We start from the raw sequence: 12,482 nt of genomic DNA, 5'->3' as shown, positions 1-12,482 counted from the left end.
AATCGTTATTGTTAATTTCCAAATACTATATTATCAAGGAGACATGAGAAAAGAATGCCTGGAAGTTGAAGTGATGTGTGTCAAAACCCACCCACCCTCAGGCCCCCATATTTCTGAACATGTGAACATTAACTCTTGACTCCCAGATTACCAGTGAAGCCTGGATAAAGTATCCAATTTAATATTAAAAGGTGGGTCTCTGGGTATGGCAGGATCTTCCTGGGCATTCTCTAATCAGGAGCAGTCCACCTGCCTAAATGTTAATTAATTGGTTAATCAATCAAAGACCTTTGTGTAGATTCTGGAACTCCCTCTTTTTCTCCTGACCAAGATTAATGACCCAGAATGCCAGGAATATATCTTGTTTCAGCGTCTCCTCTTACCCACATAACTCAAGGAAGCTCCTCGGCAGAGTCTCCAGCCCTGCCCCAGCCACTGTCTGCACGAGTACATCCCTCACACACCCCAACCTCTCAGACCCCAGACCTGTGTTCCTGATTCTGTTCTTGAGCCATAAATCCCAACCTATTGGCTTTATACCCAGATCTTCCCTTGACTAGATTCCGGGTCATCCCTTCTCCTCAGGATCAGGCTTGTAGGTTTTATTCCCCTCCCTTTATCGCTTTGAAGCTTCCCCAACAGTAACCAGACTTTCCCCAAATAAATAATAGATAATAAGCAAGTAGGCTTGCACAAAGGTTTTACTGATTCACTGTATCACTGCTTTGCACTACTGTCTCATTTGGCTGTTCCTGTCTTTCCAGGAACAAAGGAGTTTTCTCATTTTCTCATGATTTTTCTTGCTCGTTCTTTGGAGTGCTGCCTCAAATCAGGACTCTGGTATATACTACACTGTTCTGCACTGATATATTCGATTACCCCAGGGACGCACAAGGAGGATGCTCTGAGCATTACTGGCCCTGTGGAGCCAATAATGCTCAGAGCATCTGTTTGGGTAACTGAAAGAGGGGCTACTTACTGCAAGGGTCCATGGATACCATTCAGGATGCTCATCACCAGCCGTGGCGGAGCTACTTCGTGGCACAAATAGTGACTAGAATCTGCCGTTAGTCTGAAGTAACCATCTACCAGGGAAACCAAGGAGAGAGCAGCCTCATGGGACTGAAGAGTCAGATCCTGGATACAAAAAATGCAGAGACATTAAGGATCGCTCCTCAGCAGCAGACCTGGGGTGCAGTTCCTTGGGAACCTTTGAAGAAACCTCTACATGGAACCTCGACTGCCATTCACCACCTCTGGTCCCTCTCCCTAGCCCCATTCATCCTACACGTTGGTCTAAAAAGCATAAAATTTTAAAAAGAAGAGGAGAGGGTGAGAAAGTCATAACATGACGCTAAGATTAAGCGATACTTATTTGGATTGGGAAGCCAAGAGAATAACTGAAATCAACCGAGGAAAGAGGGCAAGGTGGCCTCCACTTCTTATATATAACTTAACCAATCTCAGGCTGCCATTCACGAGACCCAATTAGCCCAACAGAGCAAGACAGTTAATGTGGCGAAAGCAACGGGGCAGTCAACACTGAGTTCTAATCTCTATTCAACCACAGAAACTCGCCGCATGATTTTGAGTGAGTCTCCACCTCTCACAAGGTTGCTGCAAATCCATATTTTGATCTTCCAAATTCACAGACGCCATATTCCTAAGTAACGGGGTTTTTTTTTTTAATGTGAAGGTGCAGTGGGGAAAAAAGTAGGAATATTTGCAAGCAGCTCTAATTTGCCAGGCTAATGTGTAGAGGGAAACTACCTATTGTTTCTAGTTCTTTTAGCATCAAAGGGAGCCGAGCAATATAAAACCAGCGGAAATAATACCTTGAATGATACCCACATAATTCTTAGATCAGCTCTTGGATCATTATTCCTGACATTCTCCCAACATGGACACAGATATCACACAATCTCCCTAAATCAAAAGGAGTGACTTGCTTGCCTGCTCTGCAAGATCCGAACAGCAGCACAACAGTCTCCTACTTACCAGACACTTATTGTCTTGACGGTGGATGCTAACTTTGCAGTCCTTGACAACAATGTGTGTAATCTCCTGGAAGTCACAGAAGCGTACCCACTTGGGTTCAGATTTTTCCACCGGCTGGTAGGACCAGTTGGGTTTGTGGTCCTTAGTCTTGGCTTTCCTCCCCAAATAACCCTTGTGTGGATGGCTTTCTACTCTCTGCAAGACCAAGACAAAGAGTACACATATGAACTGTGGGGTCTTCCCATCAGCCTGTACTCTACCATCACAGCAACACTGTGAGATCCAGTAAGCCTGGATCTCTTTTTTCATCCATCGGAATGCAGGCAAGCAAGGATAAGCAACAGAAGGAAACAAAGGATCCCTCTGAAAAGCTTTGTGTTTTCCATTGTTCTTCGCACTTTCAGAAATTTCAAAGCCACGTGTGACCAATACACATCTGACTGCTCTGCCACATGGCTGGCCAACGTTTTTCAGAGCCTGAAGATTTCATGGCCTGTAGACAGAATGCTCAATAATGCCTTTCTCTCTTAATGATAAATGAAAAATGCATGGGTGTATTTTGGCCCATTAAGGGGGAAAAAGCCTCAACAGTATTAGTTCCAAAAGAAATCTGAGAACAGTAAGCAAGCTTTCAAGTTCAAAACAAACCATCACCACGGGGGCAGGAACAAAGAAAAAGCTTTTCTAGGCATGATGCCATTTGCAATCATCTCACAAGAGCACGGAAGTTTGCATTGTTACGAGATTGTTATTACACACACACACACACACACAATTGAAACTCGCTGCTTTTATCATATTCTTTATGGATATGATAATTGTTGACTCTTGGTGTTAATACCCTCTCCATACCCTAGAACTATCATCATGTTTTTTCGATTTTCTTTTCTCTAGATTAATTCAACTAAAACTGCTGACAATTCTAAAAAAGAAATAAAGTAATCACTCTACTCTTCAGTGAGATCTTATATATTTACTTTATTTAATTCTTTTATGGCCCACCATTCTCCCTAACAGGTATCCAAAGCAGCGTACATCATTCCCCTCTCTTCCATTTTATCCTCACAACAACCCTGTGAGGAAGGTTAGCTGAGAGTGTATGGCTGGCCCCAGGTCAGCCAGTAAGCTTCCGTGGCAGAGCAATGATTAGAACCTGGGTCTCCCAGATCCTACTCTGCCACTATAAACACTACACCACTCTGGCTGTTCAGCGACACTGTGTGAATGAAATAGCTGGCAACCATTTCTTATTGACAGCAATGACTATCCCTACTTGGACTATTTCTAGTCCAGACTACTGAAATTAGTTTTACATGGGCCTGTCCTTCATGACCAGGGCCTTTTTCTGGGAAAAGAGGTGGTGGAACTCAGTGGGTTGCCCTCGGAGAAAATGGTCACATGGCTGGTGGCCCCGCCCCGATCTCCAGACAGAGGGGAGTTTAGATTGCCCTCCGCACCACTCAGCGGCGCGGAGGGCAATCTCAACTCCCCTCTGTCTGAAGATCAGGGGGCAGGGCCACCAGCCATGTGACCATTTTCAAGAGGTTCCGAAACTCCGTTCCACCATGTTCCCGCTGAAAAAAAGCCCTGTTCACGACCATTTGGAAGCTTTGGCTGTAGCCACACACACCCATACCAGTGGGACAGCATTTGCACTGGTTCCCCGTCATCTTGTAGGCTCCATACGTGGTACGAGCGAACAAAGCAACTGATCTGGATTGGACTTACCATAGCCACCTCTCCCCCTATGCTCAACCTCCAAAATTGGCCAAGAGCCCCTTCTGTATCATCTGTACACCATGACAGGACAGCAAAAGCTCACAGAACAACAATCTCTGGCTACCCCTCAGTAATAAAATGACGTTGTTGCTAAAATTCAATACTCTTGCCAAGAAACCGAGACCACTTGTGCTGGGATTAATCAGCTTGAAACCTGCTGGAGGCAACTTCTGGCCACCACCCTATGGGAATCAGCCAGTCACAAACACACTCACTGATTTTCAGCATAGTGAGAGAAGCGAACTCAGTGTGTGGTCAGGAATCGCAAGCTCAAGAGAAGGGTGGGGGCTCTGCTGACATCCTGCCAGCCGGATGAGGTTCTTAGAAAGCAGGAAGAAGCCGTGCTGATTTAAAAATACCCCCAAAGCTCAGTTTTCTGTCAGAATCAAGATCCTGCTGCATCATTACCTTGGGAAAGGGCCTAACTATGAGGCAAGCACAGACTTTGCTAGCCATATAGCACCCAGTAATGGAGTGCTATAGTCACTCCACTGACTACCCCTCAGCTACTTGGCTCCATTCAAGGTGTTATCACATACAAAGCTCCTCACGGCCTATTTACAGGCCTCTCTCTCTATGCTCCAACACGACAGCTTCACAGATCTGAACAGGGCCTTCTGCAGGCACTGCCCAGCAAATAGGCAAAATTGACAACTGTCCACACACACGCATTCTTTGTTGTGGCCCTCATCTTGTGGAATGGCCTGAGGTGGTTAGGAAGGCTCCCACTCTCCTGACTTACCACAAACTGTGGAAAACTGTGGAAAATCTTCCTAGACATTCATCTATGAAAAACCACAGTTTTCCACAATATGCGTCGTCCGCATATTGATGACATCCAATTCCAAAGCTACAAAGCATTCCTCCGAAAGGTTTTTCATAGATGAATGTCTAGGAAGATTTTTTTATATTCAGGAGGGCTTTTTTACACAGATTGCTGTACTGTATCAAAATGGTTCAGAGAGATACTGTGGAAAACAGATAGGGACTTCAGACTATACTACTGTGTATTGACTGTTACTGTTTATAAACTGCTCTGAGTAGGTGTTAAGTCGTCCTGAAAAGTGGTACATAAATCGAATGTTGTTGTTGTTATTATTATTATTGAACCTATCGCATTGCAGCCATAGTTCACACTGACTTAACATTATGTAGCAGTAGAAAAGAGCAAGCGTCCAGTAGCACCTTATAAGACTAAAACAATTGGTGGTAGGGTAGAAGCTTTCGTGAGTCACAGCTCATTTCTTCAGAAGAATGTTTTGGTATCTGAAGAAGTGAGCTGTGATGCACGAAAGTTCATATCCTACCACAAATTTTGTCAGTCTTATAGGAGCTACTGGACTCTTGCTCTTTTCTACAGACAAACACAGCTACCCATCTTAACATTATGTAATCCATACTGAGCCTCACAGATAAAAGGTGGACTATAAATAATATAAATAAATAAGATCTTACACAGTAATGTTCTATTTGCTTGGATGAACTTTTATTTCAAACTGGTAATTTGGACTTTTTAAAAAAAAAAGATTGTTTAATTCAAGTTTGATAAAAACTTTCAAATAATAGTTCAGGTTCTGTTCCAGTTCAAGGGAGAAAAAAGGATAGCTTTGGTTTAAACCCGCTTGGTTTGATGACTGGTATAATCTGGGTTTTTAATTTCCATACTCGCTCTGAACTCTTGGGATGGGCAATAAATCAAACTAAATAAATAATCCTTCATCACTTAATATTATTCAAAATGGGATGGAATAGCACCACAGTTAACAGGCACAGCCAAATGCCCTGAGAAAGTTGAGCACTCCAATTCCTAAGTATAGCAAACTTGGGAAAAAGACAGAGAGATGGAGATGTGCCCACAACAAAAGAAAGGGCAAGAAAACAAACCTACCTCCGCAGAGATCAGCCGCCACTGAATGCCTTCGGTGCCCGTGATTGTGACCTCATGGGTGGCAGGCCTGTTGCTGCCAGGAGAATCGGGAGAGTTCTCCAGAGGCGTGTGCCCACCATTGATGTAGAGTGGCACCTTCTCACCTTCTGAAATGGTTTCTAGCGAGAGGACTGGGAACAGCTCGCTCCCAAACCGAGGGGCCAGGTTCTCCAAGGTCACCAGATACTTGTACATGATGTCCTGCTCAGTCAGCTTGCCGGTGCTCATCGTGTGGCGCTGGAAGCGCTGCAGGAACTTTTTGAAGATATTCCTCAGGCGGAACTTGGTCAGGTAGTTGTTCTGCTGAATCTGCCGGCAGAAGGAGCGTGGGATGCACTCTTTGAAGCTGCAAGGGGCACAAAGATACATGCAACTGCCTTATGCTGAATCAGAACCTTGGACCACTAAGGTACTGTTTACTCAGACTGGCATCAGCTCTCCAGAGTCTCAAGTCAACGTCTTTCACATCACCACGACCTGATCCTTTCAGCTGGAGATGCTGGGGATCGAACCTAGGACCTTCTGCACGCTAAGCAGATGCTCTACCACTGAGCCATGGCCCCTCTCCAGACATACATGAAATCAGCATTATCAGCAGAATCTTCAGAGAAGAGCCTCAACATAAACAGCACTGATGGTGAGCCATCACCACCCACCCCTCTGGAAGGAACCTGGGATCCCAGGGCTGAGAAGCCCCTCATAAACACACCTTCCACCCTGACAGTAATCACCTGGTTCTCTCTGCCACTTCTTCGAGGGAGATGCCTTTCCTGAGAGCAATGTGACAGAGATGGAGGACAGCCATCCCCAGGCTCTCGTTTTTAAACTGGTGGATTTCCTGCTCGGTGTGAAGGTCTTTTAGGGAGGCAACATCGTTAATGAAGTCATACTTTCCCTGGAAGGAAAAATAAAAAGAAACAGTCTTGAGAGGTGTGAATTCCCGAACAGAAGAGACACAGCTCTCCAGGGTCCTGGCCAGAGGGCTGTCCCTGTTCAGCAACTAGATGTAGCAAACTAGAAAGATGTCAGAGATCCAGCCTGTGATGACAGGTTGTTCATAGGTTGTACAACAAGAGCTTTGCCTCCCTCCTCTCTCAACCCCCTCCCCCCAAAACCCAGTCCCCTGTCCCACCTTTCCACTGAAAGAGAGGTGCTACTGTTTGGTTAATGGTGGGCAGAGGGACACAAGATGTTGGGGAGAGGGATAAACCAGGCAAGAGGAAGGAAGCCCAAACAAGTCGTGCATGAGCCTTGTTCCAGTCCCTCTCACAGCCAACATGGCCTGAGTAACCACACTGGCCAACCTTCAAGTGAACTGAGGAGGTTAATCAATGGGAAGACTCCCTAACAGTCTCCTTATCTGAGCAATCGGAGACTGTTGTAGACTGTGCTGAGATCCCACAGGCTTTTTGTTCTGGTGGATTTCAACATCCATTTTTTCGACTTCTTTGACTGGTGTGGATCAGGACTTCATGGCCTCCGAGACGGAGGCCATCCCAGAACATTCTTATTACACACATATAAGAGAGGCCATACGCTTAATTTGGTTTTTCATGCCGGAATGAATCTGGTTTGCTGTCTTCTGCATGAGGCATGCTGTAGTCTGCATTGCACAGGCTGGCTAGGTGACTGGTGGGAATCAGGAGGAGCTGGGGTAAGGGTGGCAAGGCAATTCTGAGGACACAGAATTCAAAGCAGAAAGCCCGAGAATATGCAACTGTCAGACACACTGCAGGCTTAATCAGGCCCAATATCAACAAATGCATACTTGCTCAAAGAGATACTCAAAGGACGATTTATCTAGCAGGGCACTGCCTTGTTCTCCCCTCTGTGACCTGTCTTCCAAGTCATTTGGGCGAGGAATGCTGCGACAGACAGCTGGCTCCTTATCATTCATCCCATGCCAGTTTCGGAAATAGTATCTGTGAAAGAGAAAGCAAGTCAACGTCGTGTCTGGATGTAATACGACTTTGTTCAAGCAAGGGGCATATTCCTCAAAGAATGCAAGATCTAGATTTGAGGTGTGCTTCTTGCTGCAGCTTCCATTTTTCTAGCTTATAAGCCACTGCCTCTACATTTATTAGCAGCCTTGCAAATAGGATCTCAAAAATGTTTACTAATATCCACACATATCTACTTTAAATAGGAGAATAGGGGAAGCCATCTCTTCCAATTTTCAAGAACTTCTTTGCCTGCAATAAAACAATTTACTTAATCTATTAATAAGCATGCTTTTGCATTTGTTTTGCATATTTTATAGGGAACAATGTACTCTATTTTAGTACAATTTTAGCAGAATGTATTTTAGTACAATGTTTCTAGATAGGAGAGTCTGTAGCGACCACTTTCCAGATCAGTGGCATAGCAAATGATCAATTAATGACACAAGTTACATTCCCTCAACAACTTTGTGTTAAGAAAACAAAAATTGTGACAAATTCCTCTGTCTTGCATTATTTGCAAGTTCTGATGTGTATTCAGCAAGTCTGCAGAGAACAATACAATCACGTTAGTAGCTGAGATGAGACTGTAAGGATGAAGGATGGAGAGCATACGGGCTCTATGCACAAGATGGACTGAAGCAATAGTCATAACAAAGTAGCAAAAAAAACCCACAAAAAAACCCCACCCCGAATAGAGAAAGGATCAATCTCTGTTCAGAGAGACTGGAAAACAGAGTCCTACCCCTGCTGCCCTTCAGCATAGCTAATGTGTCTAGACAACAGTTCTTATTTGCAACTGGAGAAAATCTAGCGTAAAAATCAAAACAGCAGAGCAGAAGGCAACATCTGGTCTATATGATGTGCTATAAAATTGGACCTTCACAAACAGCTGCATTCGGGCAACTCAACAAGTTATGTAACTAGCACTGGCAATTTCTTTACTGCTCTCAGCTTAAACGTGTGTTTTCCACAACTGCTCCAGACTTTGTCCCAGATATGGCCCAGGTCTTAACCAATCAATACCAGAATTACATTTCAAAGAGGAAAAGCAGTTGAAAAAACCCAACCTCACACTACAATCGTCCTTTATCTGCAGAATACCCCTAGTTGCAAGTTTCCTGCATGCATATATACACGCATGCGCGGACATGCACACACACAGTGAATCAGCAACTCCTGCCAACATGACAGCATCTCACTCAACAGGCAATCTCAGGGAACAGTTCAGACTGGCATCATCCAATACCGAAACTACTACTGTGCCTTCTGACAGGGGGACACAGGTTTGTCCCAAAACATGAAAAAGCATTGCCAACAGAAGGGTTTGGGGTAAACTTTCAGACCAATACTTGGAGCCACTCTATCTAGTAGCAAACTAGGGGAGATACTGTCAATCATGGAAATAGTGCAGCGAGGTCACCCACAGGTAAGTGAGGGGTGTCTTATATACAGGAATGCAGAACAAATGGAATTTGTAAATTGACCTAAAGAAAAACAGGCAAGATGCACAAAAAACAGCCTGATGAAGCCTAACAGGGGTCTACAAGGTGTAGAATGTTGAGAGTCACTAAGAACTGGTTAAAGGGGAAATGGAAGAGGAAATATCAGCCAGCTCAATCTCCTGTTGGATTCTGGAGAAGGAAATTTTGGGGACAGGGATTTCCAAACTGAAACCCCCTTTACATTTCCTTATGGGCTCCCAAGCTTGTCTGTTTTATTTCCCAATTTGCCAGGTCTCACATGAGACGTGATGTTAAGGCACTTCCGGGAACCACACAGACTTAGTTCCCGTAAACTGGAGCATAATGAAGCTTATGGTGCCAGCAGATATCAAAATAAGTTGGCATTGGCCAGGGGGAGGTGGCAGGGCTTTTCCAGAGCTGTTTTGGTCTCTGGGGGAGGACTTATTAGGGCTGAGCTGAGAAGCTACCATGGGTGACTTGAAACCATATGTAGAATTCACTGCCTCTGCAAACAGATTGTCCTGCACAGACTTAAGGGATGAGAGACTTTGGTTCTCTGGGTGGGTCAGATATGCTAGCAGAATATGTTCTATTATAGAATGCCACCAAGAATTCAAAATACACCTGGGCAGCTGGGCAGCTACAAGGAAACAGCAAGCCAAGCATGGGAGGGCAAGTTTTCACCCACATGCACGGGGGCTAGAAATAAAATGCAGATCTAACTTCCAGAGACTCTGGAAAGGGAGCTGATCCCTGACAAATGGCGACTAACAGTACACACTGTGGCAAACCGTCTCCTAAGACGCAAAACTAGAGAAAAAGAGGGGCAGTGATTTACTAGGGACAAGTTTATAGAGATGTGAAGGTCTGGGGAGAGGCGGGGAATGGGTGGATTGCTTTTTTCCTCCAAAGAATTTTTTTCAAAGTTTCAAGCAAAAACCTAGAAATTTTGGGAAGCAGTTAAAAAAAAAATCTGCTGTGAAATATTCTGTGTTTTACAGACTGAGCGAAATGCTTTTAAAGGCAAACTTAAAAGCCTGAGGCCTTGATCTGCCACTGGCACGAAGAAGCCCTAGCTGTTGTGAAGTGACCACGTCCTCGGACTGCCCACAGCACTTTGTATATGTATTTTATTATTTAGATATTTATAAGCCACTGGGCTTGGCTTACAACATCTTTCTCCTCCACTATTTTATCCTGGTGACAACATCCCCACGAGGCGGGTCAGGCTGAGAAACAGTGACTGGTCCAAGGCTACCCAGTGAGCTTCCACGGCAGAATGAGGACTCAGACCTGGGTCTCCCAGATCTTGCTCTGACATTCGAACCATGACACCGCACTGGCTCTCTTTGCACACCCAATTATCTCTATTTGACAGCAACAGAGGAAGAGTGGAGCACAAACAAAAAGCAAACAGGTGCAGAAGTACAATTTATTAACCAGGCAGGAAACCCAGCCTTTCCGAACTAAAACAAGACCAGCAGGGGAAATGTGGGGGAAAGGAAGCTTCTCATCTCAAGTCCAGCTTCCGCACAAGGCTGTCTCAGAAGGCAACCCTGTTCTGATCGTTTCAGTTTGAAAAACATACACAAAGGGAACGATTTTCCTAAGATCAGCCCAGTCCAGCATCAAGCTGGAGCGGATTCCTTTTTACTGCAATGGAAACTGCCCTACCGACTTCCTTCCCTGATCAGAAGGCAGCACGTGCTCAGACGTCTCTGAGGGCTGAGGACTCAGAGTCAAGCTACAAGTGACGCCTGACACGGGTCAGGTTCCCAAAAGTTTTGATGGGAAGAGTTGGGCCTCTTTTCTGACGATCACAACTCAGCTTTCCCAGCCACCGGGGGCTGGAGTTTACCAAAGGAATTCACATAGTTAACAACATAAAACCTGTCCAACTTGCAGAGTTGGAGGGAGAGTGCCTGCATAGAGATTGCTAGTGTTTACAACAAACGTTTATTACAAGCAAAGTCTGCCGGTGGCAGGGAGCAGGGAGCTCACCTTCTGCCAGCCCAAGAGAGTCCCTGGCAGTTGCTGTCGCTCCAAGCCCCCTTACTCCGTTTCACTGGCGGCTGGAAAAGTTGCTGGCAACTGGGACACTTGGGAGCACTCCCACTGGTGACAGTGCAGGAAATTTCCTGCGCCTTGCATGCCCCGCGCCTGCTTTGCCTGCTGGCGGCAGCACACCCCTTCTGGCCTCTGCGGCTCCCTTCCTGCCCTATCTCGGACCAGAGAGCCACGTGAGATCCAGCAGGATGCGGGGTGGCTCAGGAAGCTTCCTACGCCTCGTACGCCCTGTGCCTCCTTCTCTCAGCAGCAGCAGTGACACCTTCCGGCCTCTGCAGGTGAGGCTTGGGAAGAGAGCCAAGGGCGGGGAGAGCAAGCCGAGGGGCTTCGTTGGGCCAGCAGAAGGTGAGCTCCCTGCACCCCACCGCTGGCGGGCTTTGGTTGTAATAAACGTTTGTTGTAAATACTAGCAATCTCTATGCAGGCACTCTCCCTCCAACTCTGCAAGTTGGACGGGTTTTATGTTGTTAACTATGTGCATTCCTTTGGTAAACTCCAGCCCCCAATGGCTGGGAAGAAGCTGAACTGTGGTCGTCAGAAAAGACACCTACACTTCCCAACAAAACTTCCGGGAACCTGACTCGTGTCCACTTCATGTCAGGCCTCACTTGTAGCTTGACGGTCAGTCTGCAGCTAGATGTGCACAGGAAGGAGCTGTAGCACGTCAAAGGGAGGCGGAATGGAGTAGAAAAGCTAACCTGACTCAGCATCTGAGTTGCCCTTGTCCAAACGTATCTCCGCAGCTTAAAGGATATTGAACATACCAGAGGAAGGAATGGCAAGCATCTGAGCCAGCTGAAAAAGGCCTGGGCTGACCAGTCGTTCCTCTTTTCTTTTTTTTTTGCAGCCTGTGGCCCTGTACAGACCAAACCAGCAGAACCCGCACCAGTCCAGAGTGTCCTCTTGGTTGTTTGCTTCAAGTTGCTCCTAGAAGCCTACTGAGCTGTAGGTTTTTATCTGAACGTGTATTGTTAATACGTGTTTTACTTTGCAAGCTGGTTTGAGTCCCCAGCGAGATACAAATATTCAATTAAAAAGGTACAACAATCTCAAAGAAGAGCACTGTGAAAATTAGGCTTAGAGGAGATTGAAGAGAAGCTAGCCTGAAGTCCCCTCCCTTCAAAAACCACATACTTGCTTTCGGTAGAGCAAGCAGAATGCTATTTTTACCTTTCTACCATGTCTTCTGGCAGAGGCAAATCACATGCAACCAAACCACACTAACCAAGATATAAGAAGCATGTAACTTGAAGTAAGAAGTCTGCTAAGAGGCAGAGAGCAAATTATTTAGTTCTCACATCAATT

General features: G+C 45.6%; 1 protein-coding gene and 1 non-coding gene across 2 annotated transcripts in view; both read right to left on the bottom strand.

The window, feature by feature from the left end:
- The window catches only part of TYK2 (tyrosine kinase 2), a 55,670-nt gene that overhangs the window by 19,499 nt on the left and 23,689 nt on the right, over positions 1-12,482 (bottom strand). Inside the window, exons 4-8 of the mRNA XM_055003263.1 lie at positions 7,473-7,626; positions 6,436-6,599; positions 5,666-6,050; positions 1,999-2,193; positions 980-1,137 (exon numbers count right to left, since the gene is read on the bottom strand). Of these exons, the coding sequence (XP_054859238.1) occupies positions 980-1,137; positions 1,999-2,193; positions 5,666-6,050; positions 6,436-6,599; positions 7,473-7,626 (1,056 nt within the window). The remainder of the gene's footprint in view (positions 1-979; positions 1,138-1,998; positions 2,194-5,665; positions 6,051-6,435; positions 6,600-7,472; positions 7,627-12,482) is intronic.
- On the bottom strand, positions 6,196-6,267 carry TRNAA-AGC (transfer RNA alanine (anticodon AGC)). Its single transcript has one exon. It is a non-coding gene; the product is annotated as a tRNA-Ala (tRNA).

Source organism: Eublepharis macularius, chromosome 19 (assembly GCF_028583425.1).
Source record: "Eublepharis macularius isolate TG4126 chromosome 19, MPM_Emac_v1.0, whole genome shotgun sequence".
Lineage (NCBI taxonomy): Eukaryota > Metazoa > Chordata > Lepidosauria > Squamata > Eublepharidae > Eublepharis > Eublepharis macularius.
This window is presented reverse-complemented; position numbering and strand designations above follow the sequence as displayed.